General features: G+C 34.9%; 1 protein-coding gene across 10 annotated transcripts in view; it reads left to right on the top strand.

Moving 5' to 3' along the window:
- arhgap42b (Rho GTPase activating protein 42b) overlaps positions 1-21,670 on the top strand; it is a 214,857-nt gene extending 193,187 nt beyond the window's left edge. For all 10 annotated transcript variants that reach the window (XM_073930058.1, XM_073930057.1, XM_073930056.1 and 7 more), the window contains 9 exons: positions 288-346; positions 454-559; positions 2,685-2,844; positions 3,914-4,064; positions 8,188-8,532; positions 11,425-11,578; positions 15,188-15,250; positions 17,113-17,192; positions 20,198-21,670. In XM_073930058.1, the coding sequence (XP_073786159.1) occupies positions 288-346; positions 454-559; positions 2,685-2,844; positions 3,914-4,064; positions 8,188-8,532; positions 11,425-11,578; positions 15,188-15,250; positions 17,113-17,192; positions 20,198-20,286 (1,207 nt within the window). In that variant the 3' untranslated portion in view covers positions 20,287-21,670. The remainder of the gene's footprint in view (positions 1-287; positions 347-453; positions 560-2,684; positions 2,845-3,913; positions 4,065-8,187; positions 8,533-11,424; positions 11,579-15,187; positions 15,251-17,112; positions 17,193-20,197) is intronic.
- Positions 21,671-24,777: the final 3,107 nt, after the last annotated feature.

Here is a 24,777-nt window from a genome sequence, read left to right as displayed (position 1 = left end):
TTAATAAGGCACTCCGAGGTACAGACTTCCAGTCTACATGCTGGAATACACGTTAAGATCTCATAGCCGTGACGCAGCTTCAAAAATTTGTTTCAAACCGGAAGTACGAATTTGCTGGAAATAATGCAAAAATAACCAATTTTCACTTTATAGTGAAATATATGTGTCCTAATAGTGTCTTAGCAGCATGGGACACATATACGACTGTCAACAGCTCAAAATATGTGTTTTGGTGGTTCGTGACCCTTTAAATGTAATAAGGTGTCATTCACATATCTGTCCACCAGGTGCCTTTCTGAGCCTCTAATGACGTACAAGCTCCACTCTGATTTCCTCATGGCTGTCAGTAAGTTACAAAGAGTGTGAATAACATAATAAACATCGTTTGTGAGCCTGAAGAGATTCATGTTAAGTTAGTTATCGTGGTTTGTTGATGAATTTGTTTTCTTTCAGAATCTGACGATCAGAACTACAGAGTGTGTGCAGTTCATGCACTGGTGCATAAACTCCCTGACAAAAACAGAGAGATGCTGGAGATATTAATCAAACATCTGCTCAAGTATGACATGTTTAAAATTATTTTCGTTACATTTTATTGTAGCATATTCTTGTTACACTGTTTATTTGACTACTACTTGATAATATGTATTACATGTACACAAAATGGGGTAATTAAATACGTTCATCCCCTGATAAATAAAGGACTAAGCCGAAGAAAAATGAACGAACAAATGAATGAAATAAATGAATGAACTATGTACATGGAAAATGTATAACAAGGACACTTTAAAATAAAGTGTTACCTTTTTTCCACTAGCATTAACTAATTCACGTTATGAGACCCCTGCTGAAAAATCCAGCTTAAACCAGGCTGGTCAAGCTGGTTTAAGCTGGATTTGGCTGGTCATTTTCCAACCTGACCAGCTAAGACCAGGCTGGAAATGGCTAGAAACCAGCCTGGAAATGGCCAAAACCCCTCTAAAACCAGGCTGGTCAACCAGCTAAAACCAGCTAACCAGCCTAGGCTGGTTTAAGCTGGATTTTTCAGCAGGGACTTTTTATCTAGCTTAACTTAAGTCAAAGGGTTTCACCATTTAAAATGCAGTAGTGAAGAGTATGGTATTCTAGGTAACTGAATATGTGTACTAGAACCTAATAAATGACTAATTGTATGTAAAAATGTAGTAGCCACAAAATCTCAGTGAAAGCAATTTTGTCAAGATTGTTACTAGAAACATTTACTAGTGAACTACTATAGGCATGAGTACTAATATATTTTCGATAGATACTATCCAGTACTTCCCACACATAGGCTTTACTTGGGCGGGCTGACAAGGTTTTTTAAAAGCCGTCCAAGAATATTTAGTGACACTTTTTTTACTATTATTATTATCCATTTCAAGGTGCAAATTATACATTGACGATCAGGGGGATCAACAAATTTTGGTACTGTTAGTTATTAATAATTAATAAAATAATAAAATGTATTTACGTTTTCACTATTCTGGGGATATTTAGTGTATTATAACCTACAATATCCCCTGATTAGCCATTTCAGAGGTTGCTTTAGGTCAAACTATACAAACTATGCATCTAATTTGACTTTAATTTGAGGTTTTATGTGGAAACAAACATCTAATTTATAATCTAAAGTAGTCCTGCGAACACTACATCTGTATGGTCAATGGTATGAACCGTTATAGGGATTGTAAAATGTATACTTATCTTTTTTATTTTACCTTTTTAATTAAAATGTTTTATTAATATTTAAGATACAGATCAGAGAAACCTATTTCTCACTATTAAAAGGCTGACTCCCCATACATGTTGTTTTGACTCTTTTTTCAGGTGATTAAGCATTAATTAGGGGGGTCAGTACCCCCCAAACTCGTGCCAGCAGCTAGCTCTCTGCAACTCTCACTTGGTTGCCCACTGAAGCCAAGCAGGGCTGCGCACGGGCAGTACCTGGATGGGATACCCCATGGGAAAGCTAGATTGCTGCCGGAAGTGGTGTTAGTGAGGCCAGAAGGTGGCGCTCAACCTGCAGTCTTTGTGGGTCCTAATGCCCCAGTATAGTGACGGGGACTCTGTGGTCGTTAAAAATCCCAGCATGTCCTTCGAAAAAGACTTGGGATTTAACCCCAGCATCCTGGCCAAATCTGCTTACTGGCCTCTGTCCAATATGGCCTCCTAACCCTCCCCATTTCATAATTGGCTTCATCACTCTGTCTCCTCTCCACCAATCAGCTGGTGTGTGGTGTGCGGTTTGGCGCAAAAATGGCTGCCGTTGCGTCATCCAGGTGGACGCTGCACACTGGTGGTGGATGAGGAGATTCCCCCCATTGTGTAAAGCGCTTTGAGTGTCCAGAAAAGCGATATATAAATGTAAGGAATTATTATTATTATTACTTGTAATGCGCACTCTGATTCTTTTACACTTTTTTTATAAAAGCATATTTCGAACTTGTGGGAAGCACTGATACTAATATGATACTATAATACAATGATATAATGTGATAATATGATACTAATGAATAAGTACTAGTGTCATTTTAAAAGTACCATCATCTAGTAACAGCACAGAATTATATAATATTGTGGTTTATAGATTACATGTTAAACAAGCTCTCTGTGACAGGTTTTCTAGGGTATTGAAGTATTATTTGTGTCATGTGTCCCTGCAGTGTTTCCAGTCACAGTGAGAGTAACATGATGACGGTGTCTAATCTGGGGGTGATCTTCGGCCCCACACTGATGCGCTCACAAGAGGAAACCGTTGCTGCCATGATGAACATCAAATTCCAAAATATCGTGGTGGAAATTCTCATTGAAAATTTGGAAAAGGCAAGTGTGATTTAAATATAATTCACACTATACACTTGTAAGAAACACATAATCCATATTAATATTAGACCAGTTGATTAAGATGACTGTTCAGTATTTTTAATTATCAAATTAATTAATCAATCAAAGTGAATTATAAAATATAACGTTAAAATAAAAAAAGTTTAAACGTAAAAAGAAAAAAAAAATTAACCCTGACATTAATTATGCTTTTGACTGCATAAATTATGATTTTATATAATTAAATTCCTCATTTGCATATTTAAATATGATATTTTGGAAACATTTTTTATGACTCTAATGCATTCTTGTAAATAAAAGGTTTTTTTTAATTGACTAATTCTAAGGGTTTTTATATGACTTTTAATTTAATTATTATATATTATTATATATATTATTATAATTATTTTAATTTAAACATGCTATATTAAATGCATACAAATTTTGTAAATATTGTTCCTTTAATTGTACAGTTGAAGAAATTATTAGTTAAAATTTGAAATCTTTTTGAAATATTTTCTAATAAGTCCTGTTTAACGAAGACCAGATTTTTTTCATCATAATACTTTAAATAATTGCTTTATTTTGTCTTTGCCATGACTTTTTTCTAGTTATTTTTGCAAAATTCTAGTATTCAGCTTAAAGTGCAATTTAAAGGTTTAACCTGGCTAATTAGGTTAACTAGGCAAGTTAATTAGGAAAAGTCATTAGACAAAAATAGTTTGTTTAGTAGCCAAATAAAAAAAAAGCCTTTTAATATCATCCTTTCCTAACGGCTAATAATATTGACCTTGTTTAAATAAATGTAAAAACCGTTTTGATTTCAACCATATTAAAAAGAGTAAGACTTTATCCAGAAGAAAAAAAATATTGTAGCAAATACTGTGAACCTCTGCTAAACATCACTTACAAAATATCAAAAAATATATATACAATTTTTACAGGTGGGCTAATAACTCTACTGTATATTACACATACAGTGCTGTACATTATATTTCCAACTACCTTTTGAATTCCTTTGTCATCAGTTATAATCTTATATAGTTCTATTAAATCTGTGTTTTGACAGATATTTCATCAAGCACCAGACCCTAATGTTCCCCTACTGCAGCCTCTGTCCCGTCCGGAGTCCCGCAGGAGCAGAGCCATCGGTCTGACATCGGGCCCACGCAAACCCAGGAGCCTCTACACCCCCTCACTGTGCCTGGCGGACGCTGACAGTGAGTGTCTGACCACCAGTTATCCTCACACATTCACTGATGATAGAACAGCCACTTTGCTCTCTAACAATTAACGTTTCCTTTAATATTTTGACACCAGTAGAATTGACTTAAAGTTTTTAATCCCAGCCCCACTGCACTGCACATTTCATGAGTTCACATAAGACGTTTGTTCAAATTCAACAAGTGCCTTACAAAATGGATACTTTCAGTTTGAAGGGAGTGTTTTATCCAAATGGTATTTTAGCGTGATATAAATTTTATTTATTTTTGGAGGTGTATAATGTCACACTTCACGCTTTTTCTAGTAAGACGCTTGTGCAACAGATGTTTTTTTTTTTTATGTGTGTGTTTGTGTTTGTGTGTGTGTGTGTGTGTGTGTGTGTGTGTGTGTGTGTGTGTGTGCGTGTGTGTGCGTGCGTGCGTGCGTGCGTGCGTGCCTGCGTGCCTGCGTGCGTGCGTGCGTGCGTGTGTTTTATTAAGCTCATGTGGCCGATGTACGTTTTTTCCCCCAAAAAAGCTGTGTTGTGGTTATTTTCACCAACAGAGGGAGCTGTGAGCATACAAAACACTGAATTAGCCATGAAGACCTGAACCTGGAGATCAATAACATTAGAGAAGTGCAGGAAGAGCCATTATTGCAGTGAATTAATAACTGCATTAGTCTACTACAAATGGCTCAAGCCTTTCTTATTAATTGGATCCTTTTCTGTGGTGTGATAGTAGCTGTGATTTAACAGGACAATGCTAGAACATGTGGGAAAGATATGTTTACTATTATAACTATGATAAATATTGATTACACATTAACTGTAATAAACATAACATGCTTTGTATCATCTAAATAAAATGATACACCATGGGACCTTTTCAGTCTAATAAATATGATGAACCTAATATAATAGTTATATGTGACTGTCTGTACTGTTTTGTGTTGGTATGTTTGTTTTAACAATATGGGTAAAAAATTAAAACAAAAAATTGTAATAAATGTTTATAATTGGTATAATAATCACACTTTGACAAAACAGACGTTATTACCTGGTGTACTATGTAGTATAGTGCAAAAACATGCATTTAAACCATCACATTTGTTGTTTTATGATGTTTTATGGCCATACATAATTGTCTTTCATTCTCTTCAGTGCAATACAACCAGAATATATAGGTTTGGATTTGAAATTCATATCCCGATCTGAATATTTTAGAGGTGTTACAGTATGAGAGAAATCTGACAGAAAGATATGACAGTCTATATCTAAAGAAGAATTTGGGAAGTGCTGAAAAATGCCTGATATTAAATTCAGTGTTAATTCTGAAAACAAAACAGTTCAGTCACAATCTTTTGCTTGAAAGTGTGATTTTGTTTGCTTGTTTGTTTGTTTGTTTGTTTGTTTCTTTCTTTCTTTCTTTCTTTGTTTGCCTCCATTTTCTCTTTGTCTGTTATTAAAATAGACCTAAAATGAACTGAAAATGTGTGTACTAGAACCTAATAAATAACGACTTGGATGTAAAAATGATGTAGTAGCCACAAAACCTCAGTGAAAGCAATTTTGTCAAGTTTGTTACTAGAAACAATAGTACATTTACTAGTGAACTACTATAGGCATGAGTACTAATATATATTCTATAGATACTATCCAGTGCTTCCAGCACAAAGGCTTTACTTGGGCGGGCCGACCAGGTATATTAAAAGCCGTCCAAGTACATTTAGTGACACTTTTTTACTATTATTATCGCCCATTTCAGGGTGCGAATTATACATTGACGATCAGGGGGGTCAACAAAGTTTGGTCCTGTTAGTTAATTAATAATTAGAGAAAGATATGACCGTCTAGATCCAAAGAAGAACTTTGGGAAGTGCTGAAAAATGCCTGATATTAAATTCAGTGTTAATTCTGAAAACAAAACAGTTCAGTCACAATCTTTTGCTTGAACGTGTGATTTTGGTAATGTTTGTTTGGTTATTTGTTTGTTTGTTTGTTTGTTTGTTTGTTTGTTTGTTTGTTTGTTTTCCTTCATTTTCTTATTGTATCTTATTAAGAGACCTAAAATTAAATGAAAATATGGATCTATAAACAATGAGTACAGTACACCTCTCACAGATCTCTCTTTTAAATTCATATTTTATATAGGACCTAAGTTTACAAAAACATATTTGTGTTCATTAATCAGTACTAAAGCAAAAAAATAGAACTTATTTTACAAAATAACTTAAGATCTGGGTACAAAATTGTGTACACCCAAATTAGTATTTTAAGTGGAAATATGAAGTAAAATTTGAATGAAGAGAAAAAAATCAAAAGAGCCCTGAATATATATAAAATTTTGTTAAAATTTTGTGATGTAGGTGGCGCAGTAGGTAGTGCTGTTGCCTCACAGCAAGAAAGGTCGCTGGTTCAAGCCTCGGCTGGGTCAGTTGGGATTTCTGTGTGGAGTTTGCATGTTCTCCCCGCATTCGCGTAGGTTTCCTCCGGGTGCTCCGGTTTCCCCCACAGTCCAAAGACATGCGATACAGGGGAATTGGGTAAGCTAAATTGTCCGTAGTGTATGTGTGTGAATTAGTGTGTATGGATGTTTCCCAGAGATGGGTTGCAGCTGGAAGGGGATCCGCTGCATAAAACATAAGCTGGATAAGTTGGCGGTTCATTCCACTGTGGTGACCCCAGATTAATAAAGGGACTAAGCTGAAAACAAAATGAATTAATTAATTATTTATTAATTAATGAAAATTTTGTGATTTGTATTTTTCCAATACATCATTTAAATCTAAATGCATTATGGTGCAAAAATGAGTACATCCAATTTAATATTTTATGGAAAAATATTAAATAAAATTTTAATAAAGAAGAAAATTTTAGAAGATCCTTAAAAATATACATTTTATTTTAAATGGTATATTTTGTCATTTATTTTTACAATACCTCATTTAAATGCATTATCCTTCTATTTACTAAAATCTTTGGGTGATCAAACTTTTATTTTAATAAATATAGCTGTTTTTATAGCAGTTTTTGTTTATATATATATATATATATATATATATATATATATATATATATATATATATATATATATATATATATATATATATATATATGTAGAGAGAGAGAGTTGAAGTCAGAATTATTAGCCCCCCCTTTGATTTTTCTTTTTTATTATTATTTTCCAAATTATGTTTAACAAAAGAAATTTTTACAGTATGTCTGATAATATTTTTGGAAAAGTTTTATTTCAGCTAGAATAAAAGCAGTCATTAATTTTTTAAACACCATTTTAAGGACAAAATTATTAGCCCCTTTAAGCTATATATTTTTTCGATAGTCTACAAAACAAACCATTGTTATACAATAACTTGCTTAAATACCCTAACCTGCCTAGTTAACCTAATTAACATAGTTAAGCCTTTAAATGTCACTTTAAGCTGTATAGAAGTGTCTAGTAAAAATATCTAGTCAAATATTATTTACTGTCATCACACAAAAATATGAGTTTTTAGAGACAAGTTATTAAAACTAGACTTCAACTCTCTCTCTCTCTCTCTCTCTCTCTCTCTCTCTCTMTATATATATATATATATATATATATATATATATATATATATATGTGTGTGTGTGTGTGTGTGTGTGTTTTTACTAAGCACAAACTTCTATACTAAAATGAGAGAAATATGTATGTGTGCGCTTTTTAGAAAATATACATACTATGCGTGGTTATTAAGTGTTGGAGAAAAAAGTAGCTAGAATAAGGCCTAAAAAAGACACTGAATGGGCCTTAGTCTAGAATATTTTCTTCACAATTATGTGAAAATTATTCTGTTCTCTTGTTCAAAGAAAACATTACAATGATATGTGACCAAAATAAACAGTATTCTTATTGTCCTTTGCACTGATAAGGAAAAAAAAAAAACGCTTTTAAAGGTTAAAAGTAGTCGAAAGAAAGATCAAGGTCCCATAATGAAATTCAAAAGCACAAATAAATGGGGGAAAATAAATCCTAAATAACAAAAACTGCTAATTTACAGATATTTTTACAGTGTATTTTTGTCATTGTTGCTGATCACGTAAAGTGATCAATTTATAGCTTACAATCTATGCTGTATTATCTATGCTCTGTCCGACAGGTGACACGTTCAGCAGTAGTTCAGGCAGCACTCCTATCGGCAGCATGGACTCGCTCTCCTCCCACTCCTCTGAGCAGAACAGCTCCTCCAAAACCTGTTCGTCTCCGCAGCACAAGGACAAGCCCCCCTTCCCCGGGCCGCGGAGCCCTTTTTCCCGCTCCTCCAGTGAGCCGCAGGGCCCCGCCGGCACCAGCAGCCCAGACTCCAGCTCCAGAGAGCAGGACTGTCCTGCAGATGAGTCCTTCAGGGGGAACCTCAGGTCTACAACAGCTCCTACTAAAGCTCCTCATGCACAGCTGAACCGCTCTATTGCTCAGTCTCTGAGATCACTACACTTAACTGAAGGTAGGAGACTAAATATGTACTACAGCATGGAGTCAGTATGATTTTTGATATGTCTTTTGTGGCTCATAAACAGTTGTAGTCAGGGTTTATAGCCCTCCTGTTAAGATTTTCATTCTTTAATTTATATTAAATACAAAACATACTGTTTAACAAAAATTACTTTAACACATTTCTAATCATAATAGTTTTAATAACTCTAATAACTGATTTCTTTTATCTTTGCCATGATGATAGTACATAAAGTTGGACTAGATATTTGTCAATACACTAGTATTAAGCTTAAAGTGCAATGTAAAGGGGTAATTAGGATAACTATATGCAAGTTGTCCCAATTAGGCAAGTTATTGTATACAATGGTTTGTTCTGTTGTCAGTCTAAAAGTAAATATTGCTTAAGGGGGGTAATAATATTGACCTTAATATGCTTTTAAAAAATTAAAAACTGCTTTTATTCTTGCCGAAATAAAACAAATAAGACTTTCTTCTGAAGAAAAAATATCATAGGAAATACTGTGAAAAATTCCTTGCCCTATTAAACATAATTTGGGGAATATTTAAAAAAATAAATCACAGGAGGGCGTATAAATTTGGCTTCAACTGTATTTGAGCAAAGTACTGTAAAATAAAAATATTACTTTTTAATCCGTTCCTGTTATTTATTTTTGTGATTTCTCCAGTCTTTGTCACGTCCCATTCTGATATGCTGATTCTGATTGGCTGCTATTAAAAAACGATTTCTGGAATGCTGATTTTGATAGGCTGCTAGCAATTTATTTCTATTAGTGTTTAAAACGTTTGTGTGACTTAGGCCCAATCCCAATTCTATTTTTGTAAACTTGGCCCTTGAAACAGAGTGTGAATGGGAAGGGCTTCAAAATTTACTCCTAAGGAATAGGACACCACTGCATACGTCATCTGTAATTATTCCAGTTGCAATATTATTTGGTATTTATCTTTAGGAAATCACTGAAGGCACATATTTTGTTATTATAACTAGACAGGGGCCGGTATAAGATTGATAATCGTGGATTAAATATCATGGTTTCGCGGTATTGTGATTACTGCTCTAAATTATATCTTTTTTAAATGTCTGGGTAAAAAACAAAAACTTTTTTACCCCTTTTGAACACAGTCTTGCATTTTGAGTAACATTTAAAATATTTTGGAACAGTAAAGATGTCAGGCTAAATGAATTATTGACATCTGCTGTCTTCATTTGTTTTTTACAATTTAAAACGGCTTCTTTGGATATCTTTTCTGCTGGAGATACTGTTGTCCTAATTTTTTTTTTAAACATTTAATTTAAAAAACATAAACATACACACATACTATGTGAACGGTATTACAGAAGATTTGGATGGTTTTAAAACCTTCACTTTTCCAAACTGCAGTACACCTTGGAAATAATTATCGTCCCATGCCTAATCACACAGTATAATGTGACAATAAGACCATAACTGTATTGTGTATTTACACCGGGGCCCTATTAATTTATGTAAACACACGAAAACAACATTAACATTATACCAGACACTGTAAAAAGCTCATTCCCGGTAACCAAACTTTTCAGGGTATTCGAGTGTCATCGAGTGATAGATGTGAAAGTATGTTGTGGGACTGCTATACAAGAGTTATTATTTTGAATTATAAATAATGAAACTTGTCTTTTTTTTTTTCAAGCATGACGGTAAAACACGAACGGCGTTATGAATTTATTAAAACGTGCTTGTTTGTTGAAAAAATTAATAATAATGACAAAAAAACACTTATTTGTGGATCTCCATACTTCAGTGTGCAGCCACGCAGTCGTTGTAGGAGGTGTATTCTGGGAAATTTTCTTACCCCTTGGTTTCAATTTGGTCCTGAAAAAATCTATCTTTCGAGGGCTATCTACCCCTTCCCCTTAGCCCTATGACTTCAAGCTTAAGGCCGTACTCACACTATGTACAGTTGCCTTGAACCGGGCCAAAGCACGCTTGTCCCCCTCCCGTCTCCCTCGACGGCCCGCACTCACATTACATTCGGGCCTGGGCACGTCATCGATGCTGAGCTATTCAGTAGAGTAGCGCTCTCACTCAGCAGAGTGGAGATTTCTCCAGTTATACTGTTTTAGTCGTTTGGGATGCAGTGACACACAGTCAAATATTCTGCGGAACAGATTCACCACGTTTGACGCTCATAAACAATCATAAAGTCCTGGTGCTGCATGAATTAGGAGGTTTGCTGAAGGTGCGCAGCTGTGGTGCAGTGAGGGGTTTGCGTCTTTAATTAAACTTTGACAGTTTGCGTTTATTGAACTGTAGAATGATTAATAAATCCATATTAAACAGTCCCTTAAAAGTCATGTCTTGCTTTCAGTTTCGGGCTTTGGCGCGTTTTGCACTCACACTACAAGCGTACCGCGCTAAAGCCCAAGTGAACTGCGCTTGATTTAGCGCACTCATACTTCTCAACCGATCCAGGAAACGGGCCTGGGCATGGTTCGGATAGCATAGTGTGAGTACGCCCTAAGAGAACTGGGACACCCCTACTCCTAAGGGGTAGAATTGGGATTTTTTTCAGCAAGGACATATTGTATTATCTTTACTAAACGGTACACAGATTTATTCTTTTCTACAACAAATCTCATAGACTGCACTTGAAATAATGCTACGGTTTCAATTGTTATTGATTTACCATGTGAAAATGTATTTAAAAATAGCAAATATATAATGTATGGATATAAACAAAATCCTAGTAGATCAAAAAAAAACCCTATTCTTCTGATGGTACTGCCAGCCTTATCTTTACAAAACTATATGCAGATTTCTTCTTTTCTACTGTTGTTAAAATAGACCTAAACATCGAATCAACCTTTACTGATCATGTGTGTATCTGTTGTGTTTTCTTTCAGGAGTGTGTAAGAGTTTTGCAGGCTCTGTGCATAGTCTGGCGTGTGTCGATGGCTCCAAATCCACCACCTGCCTCGATCTGCCACCTAAAGCACTTCTGCGGAGAAAGCTGGACAACAACAGCTCTACTAATGGCTATCAGAGACCAGGATCTGTGTGAGTCTTCATCACTATACAAACAATAAACTGGCAAACCTCACATTTGATGAAAACCTAGCTCTGTCTGTTCTTCAGGCATTCATTTTCGGATCTGAAGTTATCCAGTTTTATAGCAGAATTTGAAAAAGGTTATTGTTTTTATGGTCCTTGTGTACTTTGAGTGAATGCATTGTTTGTGATTTCATGACAGGTACCAATAATTTAGTTCATTTAATTTCCATTGGCTTAGTCTCTTTATTCATCAGGGGTCTTCACAGCGGAATGAAGCGATAACTTATCCAGCATATGTTTTACACTGTGGATGCCCTTCCAGTTGCAACCATGTACTGGGAAACACCCATACACTTATTTATTTATTTACATTTATACGCTGTGGTCAATTTAGTTTAATTCACCTAGCGCATGTTCCTGTGGGGGAAACCAGAGCACCTGGAGGAGACCCACGCCAACGTGGGGAGAACATGTAAACTCCACACAGAAACGCCAATTGATCCAACCAGGGCTTGAACCAGCGACCTTCTTGCATAGATTGTTGCTGTAATTCTGATTTGTTGTTATCCATTTATTATTAATGTTTGGAACAGTTGTGGAAGGGTATGATTAGTGTATATGAAACATTGATAAGATTTTAACCAATTAGCAAACATGTCTTCTATTTATCTAATCTAATTTCAGCAAGGGCACATTACATTTAGTAGATGATCCACGGCCTCAAAACAAACAAAAATGCAATTATGGTTAAAAAAAAGCCAAAATCTCTACAAAAAAATAAATAAACAAACAGTATTACATTAAAATAGGTTTATATTTTGCAATACTGAGAAAGGATTCCTCGTAATTGCAAGTTTACAGTTGAAGTTAGAGTTATTAGCCCCCCTTTATATATATATTTTTTTTTTTTTTATATTTCCCAAATGATGTTTAACAGAGCAAGGAAATTTTCACAGTATGTCTGATAAGATTTTTTCTTCTGTAGAAAGTCTTTGTTGTTTTATTTCAGCTAGAATAAAAGCAGTTTTCAATTTTTTTTAATCCATTTTAAGTTCAAAATCAGTAGCCTCTTATATATAAGCTATATATTTTTTCGATAGTCTACAGAACAAACCATCATTATACAATAACTTGCCTAATTCCCCTAACCTGCCTAGTTAACCTAATTAACCCAGTTAAGCCTTTAAATGTCACTTTAAGCTGTATAGAAATATTGAAAAATATCTAGTCAAATATTAATTACTGTCTTCATGGCAAATAAATAAGTTATTAGAAATGAGTTATTACAACTATTATGTTTAGAAATGTGTTGAGAAAATGTTCTTTCTGTTAAACAGAAAATGGGGAAAAAAATTAACAGGGGGCCTAATAATTCAGGAAGGCTAATAAATCTGACTTCAACTGTATTTCCTTCTGTGAAATGTATCAACTGTGAGACATCTCACACTCACAATAAAACTTTTTATCTGCCAATTTCTGTGAATTTTTAAAAAGTGTAATTTCTGAGGATTTATTTTTTATTTTTTTGCTTTTTGTTCTACTGAGTAAACAAGCTTTCATATATCTATACGTTTTCGTTTTAATATTTTTATTAAATAAATAAACCTATTATGAAATATATCACTATGAATTTTTTCATGTTTTTAACACTTTCGAGTAAATTCATATGTTACGATTAAATTATTCAATATATAACAATAAAAAATTATTTGTAATTGCATTTATTAGCCTTTGTTAACAACAGTTAACAAAATAAGATAAAACTCTGTTAAAATGTATTATAATAAATGATGAAATGCTATAATCAGATAGCTCCCTTTATCATTCACATTTGTAATTATCATTAGCGTGCTAGCATTGTCAGCATAGCATTGTGCTAGCTTTTCTAACATCCAAAACCTCTCCTCATTTTAAATCAAACTTTTGTGCTTCATGTTATACTGATGAAAGAAAGAAATAGTTAATACAACTAAAATGTTGACTAATGTGCAGATAGGTGGCTTTACCCTTTATCCCTACGTCTACAGAAATTTATCTGCAATTTTATCAAATTAATAAATATTTAATAAAACAAAAATGTGCAAATCTGCTGTTGATTTATTATTTGTTCATAAATAATGGAATGTTATATTCAGATAGCTGGCTGTATCATTAGCAGTGTGTATCGTGTTAGCATTTCAGCATAGCATGTGTTAGCATTTCTAATTATCTAATTAGCAGATCCAAAAAAAAAAAAAAAAAGTTTCCCTCATGTTGAATAAAACGTTTGTGTTTCATGTTGATGAAAGAAATTAATAGCTACTGTAACACAACCAAAATAGCTGATAGCTGGCTTCCATCATTTGCATTTCAAATTAGCAGTGTGTAGCATGTTAGCTTTGTCTCCATAGCATTGTGTTAGCATTTATAATGACTAAGTTGCTAATCAAAAAAAATTTCCCTTATGTTATCCTACTGAAAAAAAAAACAAACAGCCAAAACCAGCCCAAGCTGGCCAGGCTGGTTTTAGCTGGTCACCCAAGCTGGTTTGGCAGGCTGGTTTAAGAGGGGGTTTGGCCACTTTTTAGCAGGTCTTAGTTAGTCAGGTTGGTCTTAGCTGGTTTTAGCTGGATTTTACAGCAGGGATACAGATGAAAGTAAGTCATGGTGTAAAACAATTTGTGTAAGGTGACAATTTTTAATTTTTAGGAAAACTGTCTCTTCAGTGACCTATAATTAGACGGTTCTATCTATCCATCTGTCACCCTCATTATGCCATTGTTAGCTTATTTTAGTGTCTGTTGGGTTTTAAAAAGCACAGCATGATGAGGAATGTAAAAGGAACGATTAAAGGTACATGATGAATAAATATTATGCACTATCTGACAACGTAGTAGCTGCTGAATGTAGATTGATAGCAGTTGTTCTGTGTTGCCATGAGTTATAATTACACCGAAAGGTTGATGTGACCCAGCGCTGAATTTTTAAATCCTCTCTCCAGGGCAGCTTATAACGCTTGAAGAAAGGAAACATCACATCTGACTTAAAGGGACAGTTCACACAAAATAGGAACATTCTGTCATCATTTAATCACCCTTCGCTTTTCACAAACCTTCATGAGTTTCTTTCTTCCGTTGAACACAAAAGAAAGTGAAGTTTGTTGAAGAAAGTGAAAACCTGTAACCATTGACATACATTGTATTCAGGTACTATGGAAGTCAATGACTTTCAGCATTCAAAATATATCGGTGTTCAACAGAATAAAGAAACTTATAAAGGTTTGGAACCACTTGAGGGTGAGTAAATAGTGAGTACATTTTCATTTTGAGTGAACTATTCCTTTAAGAGCATAATTTAAATGCAACCATCCTCTTTATTAAGTGTTAGCAACATGTTGAACAAAAATTTGAATATGCAAGTTACTTAAGCAATTATAAATTGTACATTAATCAATTAACGACTTGGAGAAGTGTGCGTAAAATGGACGTCATTCAAACCATGATATGTAGCAAACACGTCCATTCTGTCGCCTCCTGCTTTAGTTGAAAGTGATTTGTTTAGCAAGCCTAATTCTTGTGACGTCAAATCATTCTGCTTTTAATCATCCTGACGTCTGGCATGGTTTGTGTTTTCCAGAGTGGCTGCCAGAGCTCTGCTGTTTGAGAACCCATCAGCTGTTAAACATCCTCCAGTAGGAAGGTAAAGATGAATGCAGTAACACTTCATTGGTTCATTTAGATATGTGACACTATATACTGTACGTCTTATGTTGGACTGATCTGTTTTTGGAAATAGTCAAAAACACAATATAATTATACACTCACCGGCCACTTTATTAGGTACACATTACTATTAAGAGGTTGGGCACCCTTTTGCCTTCAGAGCTGCCTTAATCCTTTGTGGCATAGATTCAACGAGGTACCGGAAATATTCCTCAGAGATTTTGGTCCATATTGACATGATAGCATCAGGCAGTTTGTCGGCTGCACATCCATGATGCGAATCTCCCGTTCCACCACATCCCAAAGATGCTCTATTGGATTGAGGTCTGGTGACTGTGGAGGCCATTTGAGTACATTGAACTCATTGTCATTTTTAAGAAATCAGTCTGAGATCGAGCTTTTTGACACGGTGTGTTATCCTGCTGGAAGCAGCCAATAAAAGATGGGTACACTGTAGTCAAAAAGGGATGGGCGTGGTCAACAACAATACTCAGGTCGGCTGTAGTGTCGACAAGATGCTCAATTGGTATTAATGAGCCCAAAGTGCCCAGGAAAATATCCTCCACACCAGGATGGATCAATGCTTTCATGTTGCTGATGCCAAATTCTGACCCCACCATCCGAATGTGGCAGCAGAAATCGAGACTCATCAGACCAGGCAATGTTTTTCCAATCTTCTATTGTCCAATTTTGGTGAGCCTGTGCGAATTGTAGAGTCAGTTTCCTTCTGCTGTTGTAGCCCATTTGCCTCAAGGTTCGACATGTTGCTCTTGCAGAGATGCTCTTCTGCTTGCCTCGGTTGTAATGAGTGGTTATATGAGTTACTGTTGTCTTTCTATTAGCTCGAACCAGTTTGGCAATTCTCTGTAACCCCTAGAGTTTTCTTTCTCATTATGATGCTCGGTTTAAATTGCAGCAGATCGTCTTGACCAGGTGTACATGCTTAAATGTATTGCGTTGCTGCCATGTGATTGTCTCATTAAAAATTTGCGTTAATGAACAGTTGGACAGGTGTACCTAATAAAGTTGCCGGTGAGTGTTTATAAACAATTCAAATATATGTTTTTATATAAAAATCCATATATATATATATATATATATATATATTTGTTTGTTTGTTTGTTTGTAGACTTTTTGTCTGTGACATTTTTTTATGCTAATGTGTGTTTAATGTATAAAATATTTAATGATCTTGCACAACCTCCTCTCAAACAATGAGTGGTTTTCTGCAAGGGTAATATAAGACAGACTAGGTCATTGGTTAGAGGTGATTGTTCGGTTAGACTCAAGAAAACTGGTTTTGGACAATTAGTTTTTTTTAGTTGGAGCAGAAGAAAGATTGAATGAAATGCCAGTGTATATTAGAGATAGTACCACTTTTAATATATTTAAAATCGTGCTTTAAGTTTGGCTTAAGGAAAATCAAATATGTAATCACTGACTTGATTGTATGTATTGTTCTGTAAGTTGTACTATTTCTTTTTATTTTTTATTTTTTATATTGTTAAATTTGTTACAACTTCTTGTCCAGGGACAACAGATGTAAATAAATAAAAAAGCTAATAAAATTTATTAATTTAAAGGGTAGATGTAAACAAAGCCATAATAGATCAGTATACTATTATGGATTTTGTCATTTGAAGAAATAGAAAATTTTACAAAACATTCTGAAAGTGTATTATATAAGTAATTACACTTACTAAAAATGTATACAATGGATATCATACAATTTAAAAACACACACAATTTCTGGACAATAAAAAAATCAGTGTCCAATTCTGACTTTTAAAAGTGTATGAGCTTATCCATGAATTTTAGGACTGCCATTTTTATTTACAGAGACGCCAAAGCCATTTATTCCTGTGAAGCGGAACACAGCAATGAACTGAGTTTCCCACAAGGGGCGCACTTTTCAAATGGTGAGTCTATCTATCTATCTATCTATCTATCTATCTATCTATCTATCTATCTATCTATCTATCTATCTATCTATCTATCTATCTATCTGTCTGTCTGTCTGTCTGTCTGTCTGTCTGTCTGTCTGTCTGTCTGTCTGTCTGTCTGTCTGTCCGTCCGTCCGTCCGTCCGTCCGTCCATCTATCTATCTAAACTTAAAAACATTTGCTGCATACCACAGCATCAATTTAATAAAAAAATAATGCATTTTTGTGTCGGCTCTGTGGAACAGCCATCTGTTGTTGTTTCTCGCACATGTCAGGACTTGGATTTTATAGCTGGATATATTTTCCACAAGGAACACATTTGGCCGGGCACCAGGGCATTGAAACAGGTCACTGTAACCTGTTCAAGGCAGTGTCTTCCCCTCACTAAAGCTCAGCGAGCACTTAGCGCAAAATAAACCTCCTTTTACCCATCAACCTCTCTGCAGTGTTGACATTTCAACTCCTCTGCAAACTCGTTACTTTTCGATTCCATTTGCCTAATGCTTTTCAGTCTAAACAGATGCTTGGACAGTTCAGACTGTTGAAAAAAAAGACACGTTACTGGATGAGATATTTTGAAAGCTTTATGAGGGTTATTTATTAGTGCAAAGTGACCCTGCTTGATCTGTAATTTATCAAAAACCTGCAAATGCGGCGCCTCCCTTTCCTGAGGTTACTATTGTTTTGTGAATATAATGGCCAAACTATGCACTTTATCAATGGTCAGCTCAACCTAAGAATTGTGAAAGTGTGGGTTTAAAAGTGACTAGACTTTATTTTGGCCTCCAGATATGTTTAAAGGTTGGATTTTTTTTTTCTATTAGGTATTTATTATGACATGGCAGTAATTAGACAGGAAGCAAAGTATGAGAGAGGGGAGGATGTGGAATCGGGAAAGGTCAACAAGCCGGGAGTCTAACTTGCCATATTTTTTCTCGTTTTATTTGATAAGTGAACAGTTCTAGTCGTCATCTCGAAATCTTAGCAAAGTTTAGCAAAGAAAACAGTATAAAGAACCTTCTTAAGAACTTTAAATACAGCTGATGTCAAAATTATTAACCCTGAAAATTATTATATATATTTTTTTCCCAAATATTTACCAAATGACGTTGAAAAGTGCAAGGAATTTTTCACAGTATTTCCTATAATATTTTTTTCTTATGGAGAGAGTCTTGTTTTATTTTGGCTAGAATAAAAGCAGTTTTTATTGTTTTTTTAAACATTTATAGGTCAGTATTATTAAGCAGTATATAAGCAATATTAAGCAATTAACAGTTAAACGTGACAACATTGATTTCGCTGTTAGATTTAAACGGCTAGCATTACACCAGACCCCCTTAAGTGGTGTCGTTTGAAAGTGTAGAATCTATATTTTATGCACATATGCATCACTTTGGTTTTTATTCTACTGTACAAAAGTTATTTACACTTAAACACACAGTATTTTGCATACCCGAGCTGGGTATTGAACATTGATTTATTTTCATATTTTTCATATGGTTCATATATGACACATGTACCAGTTATAGATCAAATGAAAGCTCTTGCCGGTGCTCCTACGGGTCTAGCATTCTTTTTACTGAATTATATTGACATATCAAACAGTTGTCGAATGAATCGCTGTGTTTCCATGGCGCAGAAGTAAAAACAATACATTTATGATCAATAAGCAGCCCCAGATAGCACAGCTGTCATCTCTTACCTTATGCTGTTCGCTTCAGGGACATTCTTCTCTGTTTTTGAGGTGATGTGCATAAGTAATCATTTTATATGTCTCAGTCCTTTTATATGTCTCAATTGTTTAACAGTGGTTAGCACTAGGGGTGTCACGATTTCGATTTTTAATCTAAATTGATCGAAATTTATGCTCAATTTCGATTATCGAATCAAAAAATAGAATCGTCGATGCTGCCACGCCCCCACGTCACGTCAGCTGGGAAAAAACAGGCTTGTTGAAGTGCTTGTTGAACTGCAGATACACGAGACCCGTCGACAGAGCTTTAATCCTCTCCTCTTTCAATGAAGTCGCCGGTGTGTAAGCATTTTGGATTTCCAGTGAGTTATGTTGACAATTGGCAGCCCTCCTTCCTCTCTACCTCTGACACACACACAGACACAGACGCACACAGACACAGCCATGGGCTCGAGACAGCGGGTCCAGGCAGTCAGAGGATCAGTAGACTGCTTCAATCTTTCACTCATTTGTACTTAGTCATTTTAGCGAACACCTCAGATACTGTTGGCTGGTTGTGCGTCTTTTTTACCGACGCCATTATAACGACACAGATCACTGCCTATTCACGAGTCCCGCAGAAAAAGTGATTGACAGGTGGTAATTATGTGTGTATCTTGCCTTTATTCATTTACTGTATGATTTGTTTGTGGGTAAAACAAAGACCATGCAGGTCAGGTAGTTTAAACGGTAGGCTACAAATAATTAATTGGTCATTAATTAATTAATTATTCATAATCGAAAATCGAATCGTGCCTTTAGAATCGAAAATGTAATCAAATCGAGGATTTGGAGGATCGTGACACCCTTAGTTAGCACTGTTGCCTTACAGCAAGAAGGTCACTGATTCAAGTCCTGGCTGGGCCAGTTGGCATTTTTGTGTGGAGTTTGCATTTTCTCCTTGTGTTGGTGTGGGTCTCCTCCGTATGGGTGTTTGCAAGTACTGGGTTGCAGATAGAAGGACATCTCCTGCGTAAAACATGTGCTGAAATAGTTGGCAGTTCATTCCACTGTGGCGACCCCTGATAAATAAGGGAAGAAAAATAAATGGCAATAAATGCCCTGACATGACTAAAGCAAATTTGAAGAACGTGAGTGAGTGAACGAGGAAAGGCTGAGAAAATAATTACACAGATAAAATTTTGCAGTGAACCATGCCTTTATTCTGTTTGTTTTTTGGGTTGTTTTGTTCTTTGACGTTACAGAAGTGTTCTCCTTGCCTTAAAGCTTGTGATTTTCTTGTGTGCAGTGTATCCTTCAGTGGAACCCGGCTGGCTCCAAGCAACATTTGAGGGCAAAACAGGCCTCATCCCTGAAAATTACGTGGTGTTTCTCTGACAGCGTCCAACCAGGAGTGGCCAAGAATTTCATGGTATCCATGGCGACGTCAATTTTAAACCAAGAGCTTTAAGCATAAATCAGTTATCAAGTAGGTGCAGTGTATAGATAGGCCATTATGATTGTTAAAATTAACAGATTGTATCAAGAGATAATTAAGAGATTGTGTACAGTACACAAACCTCACTCATAAAGCACAGTGGTGATTCATGTCTGGATATTAGCAGTAATTCTTGACTAATGGGCTTTTACTCAGGCAGAAATTATGAGATTGAAAAGTTGAACTTGAACTAAAAGCATTGAGTAAACTGTAGATACAGACATCTTAAGAGTTCTGTTGTGTTGTAGAAAACTGTAATCCTGTCACGAAAGATCAGCTAATAGGTCTAGAGACAGACGTTTGCTTTCACTTAATGTCTTTAAGTGAAGGGGGAGAGGTTAAAAAATGATTTTATCTGTAAATCCCTGTCATATTTAACACAGTTCAGCTTATGTGTATGTGTGTGTGTACTGGATTTGGTGGTTTATAAGGGCACAATTTGTATATTGACATGGGTATGACCTTGCAAGTACAATATTGATGAGGCTTATAAGGACATGACTTGCGTCCTCGTAGTTTGAATCTTTTAGAAGTCATACTTAACGGGGGCTGCGCCCGAAACCGCATGCTTCCATACTATATAGTACGCTAAAATCAGTATGCGAGCCGAGTAGTATGTCCGAATTCCTAGAATTCGAAAATCAGTATGCAAGAAATACCCGGATGACTTACTGCTTCCGGCGAGATTCTGGAGTGCGCATCCCCGAGAGAATGTCCCGCGAGAGAATTCATGAATGGGAGTAAATCGACGCAACGGACACATTCTTACTTTTCACATTCATAGTGTATAGAACGTACTTTTCTAACGGCCAAGTAGTAAGTTTAAATTTAAATGCAGTGCCCACTGAGTAGTATGCGGTTTCGGACGCAACCAGGGTTTTTTCACTCTTAAAATTTGCCACAGGTTTTCTGTCAGGGTTGTGTTTAAGGATAGGGCAGAGTAGGGATGAAAGTAAAGTAGGATGAACGTAACAAATCGATTTTCTCAAAGCCCTGACAACATTTGTCTTCCAGGCTATAACAGCATATTCAGCATGCAACCGTTGATGGAACTGCCAAAAATCATGTGATTTCAGAACTTTGTCCTGCAGTTTTTTAGTTTTTAATTGCAGCAAGTAAATTATTATAGCGGTTTTCCTTATTACAAGTTGTGTTTCTATTTTCATGTGCCACTTAAATGATCAATCTACAGTTTATTAGTGTAATAACACATCTGTAAGTTTGAAATGTCTGAGTTTTTCAGTTAAAAAGCAAATCAGGTTTAAGTGAAGTCTATTTATAAACTAATTTCGAGAGGATCACAAGCTTATGATTGCTTGCAGCCACCCCGCACTATTCAATTTACGATTCACCAATCAGACGATTCCTAAGCTACTATAAATACCATAAGTTCCATATAACAGCCATCTTTATTTCGAAGAATCCCCCATTTCACTCCGACTCCTCCTCCTTTCCAAGATGGGTGGCACAGTGGCCCAGTGGTTAGCACTGTTGCCTCACAGCAAGAAAGTCACTGGTTTTAGTCCTTACCAAGCCAGCCGACGTTTCTGTGTGGAGTTTACACGTTCTCCCCATCCTCATGTGGGTTTCCCCCGGTTTCCTCCCGGTCCAAAAAAATGCAACTTAAGTTAATTGACTAATCCAAATTGGCACCATAGACATGCTCCTAGTAAGTAGTGATCTCTTAAGAGCAATCACTATCTGTTCATTAGTTAATACAGCAGGGTAGTTCTCTAGATCTACCTGAGCTCAAACTACCCTCTCGCCTTGGAAATGGGAGGAAGCCCTGGGCTCAAGGATCTTATGCATGGCAAACAAGCTTTATAATCAATCATCAGCTTGTGTGAACTCTTGAAATGGGTTTAGTTCCAGTGGGGACAAAAGTAACATTTTTTTGCTTCCACATTACAGTTTGCAGTGTTTGGATTTAGATGTTTTGTAAAAATGAATGCTTATTGCCAATATTAATAAACAATATTCAAAAATGTTAGAAAAGTTTAACATTTTGCAATGTTGGACTGATTTTAAAATATTTAATCGAAGTGAAATTTAAAATGAAAATGCCATTTAATCGTGTTTGGGAAGAATAAAGGACAAATATGTTTGCTGTTAACATTAAGTCAGATATATTAAAAATAAACAAAATTAAGCTGGAAAATCTAGCAAATATTGTTGTTACTTTTGACCCACCCATGTGTTACTTTCATCCCCAAGTTTGAATTCCTAAACCTCACGTGCAGAAGATTTTTACAGTAATTTCCTGTAATTATGATGCCTGCCTCAATTTCACGATAAAATTCTAAATACAAAAAAATCTTTCTGAATTGCACATTTAAACTCTGTGAAGTGATACTAATGTAATTTACTGTGAAAAATGACAGTAGCATTGTGGAACTTTCTGGGAAAGTAAAATTCTGTGACTTTTTACAGTGTATGAGCAGGGTAAAACCATATCATAAGCGTTTTTAACAGTATAAAAGATATTGCACCTATAGAGAGTCCTCATAAACCACCAAAACAAACTTGTGTGTGTGTGATGTGTATCTCATCATAAATAAACATACCTTACCTGTCCCGAATGTTTAAAGGTCTGAGACCATTTTTATCATTTGAAGATTTTAAACAGAAGAATCCAACAATATGATTTCAAATGCTGCATTACTATTGATGAAAATTCTGTACATATCCTTTCGTTGATCTAAGTCTGAACGAATTTCTTTGTTCTGTTAAACGCTAAAGATATTTTTAAAATGTCGCTAACCTGACTGGATGCATTTCTTTTGACATTCATATTTATATATAATATAAATATTTATATAATTATTAGCCCCCCTGATTTATTTGACCACTTGTTTATTTTTTCCCCAATTTCTGTGTAACGGGGAGAAGATTTCTTCAACACATTTCTAAACATAATAATAACTCATCTCTAATAACTGATTTATTTGATCTTTGCCATGAAGACAGTAAATAAGATTTTACTAGATATTTTTAAAGTGACATTTAAAGGCTTAACTAAGTAATTAGGTTAACTAGGCAGGTTAGTGTAATTAGGCAAGTTTTTCTATATTGATGGTTTGTTCTGTAGACTATCGAAAAAAAATAGAGCTTAAAAGGGCTAATAATTTTGTCTGTTTTAAAATGGCTTTTAAAAAAATTAAATCTGCTTTTATTCTAGCCTAAATAAAACAAATAAGACTATTTCAAGAAGAAAATATATTATCAGACATACTGTGAAAATGTCCTTGCTCTGTTAAACATCATTTGGGAAATATTTAAAAAAGAAAAAAATTAAAAGGGGTGCTAATAATTCTGACTTTAACCATATATATCAGGGGTGGCCAACCCTGTTCCTGGAGAGCCACCTTCCTGCAGATTTCAGTTGCTACCCATATCAAACACACCTGAACCAATTAATTAGGGCCTGAACACCACGTGATAATTACAGGCAGGTGTGTTTGATATGGGTTGCAACTGAAATCTGCAGGAAGGTGGCTCTCCAGGAACAGGGTTGGCCACCCCTGATATATATATATATATATATACACATATATATACACACACACACACATATATATATATATATATATATATATATATATATATATATATATATATATATATATATATATATATATATATATATATATATAAAACAGTTCTGTCTGGTTCTTGAATTTGATTGGCATTGAATATATATATATATATATATATATATATATATATTTTTTTTTTTTTTTTTTTTTTTTTATATAAAATAATGTAATAATATATAATAATAAAAATAATGTGTACTGCAGCCAGCAATATTCTGTAAAAAACTATATTTTCAAAACAAATATTTTTCACAATTGTGGTCTCAGACCTTTGGTCTCCACTGTGTACTGAAATCACCCATTCAAGCTTATTTTTTTAGTAGAAATCTTAAGAAGATTAAAATGCTCCAGGTCTGTACAGAACTATAAACATGATTGGAACGCCGCTAATTCAATTAAGTAAAAAGAACAGAACTAGATGTTTTGACTGTGAGACATCTCATATTTTTCAGATAGAAACAAACACAAATTGCTTATTACTGCTGAAAAGTCTGTCTTATAGAATGAAAATGAGCATTCAGATCAGGAAAAAAATGTAAATGTTAAAAGTTCAGCTTTTAGTGTAAATGCGCATGATGTTCGGACTTTTTTTTTTTTTTTTTTTACTTAAAATGGCGGCAGTTGTCAGCAACAACTCCGTTATGGTACATTCCGTCTGTTTGTTATTGCCCCCATGATGAGATAAAGCATTTCAAATGTGTATTATGAAGATAAACGATGATAGAAATGTGTATATACAGACTATTTTTTTTCTGTAAATCCTGCATTTTTCTCTTTAATTTCTGTTCTGTTAAT

This window comes from Danio rerio, chromosome 18, assembly GCF_049306965.1.
Source record: "Danio rerio strain Tuebingen ecotype United States chromosome 18, GRCz12tu, whole genome shotgun sequence".
NCBI lineage: Eukaryota > Metazoa > Chordata > Actinopteri > Cypriniformes > Danionidae > Danio > Danio rerio.
Note: the sequence above shows the minus strand (reverse complement) of the source record. Positions and strands in the feature narration are given on the sequence as shown.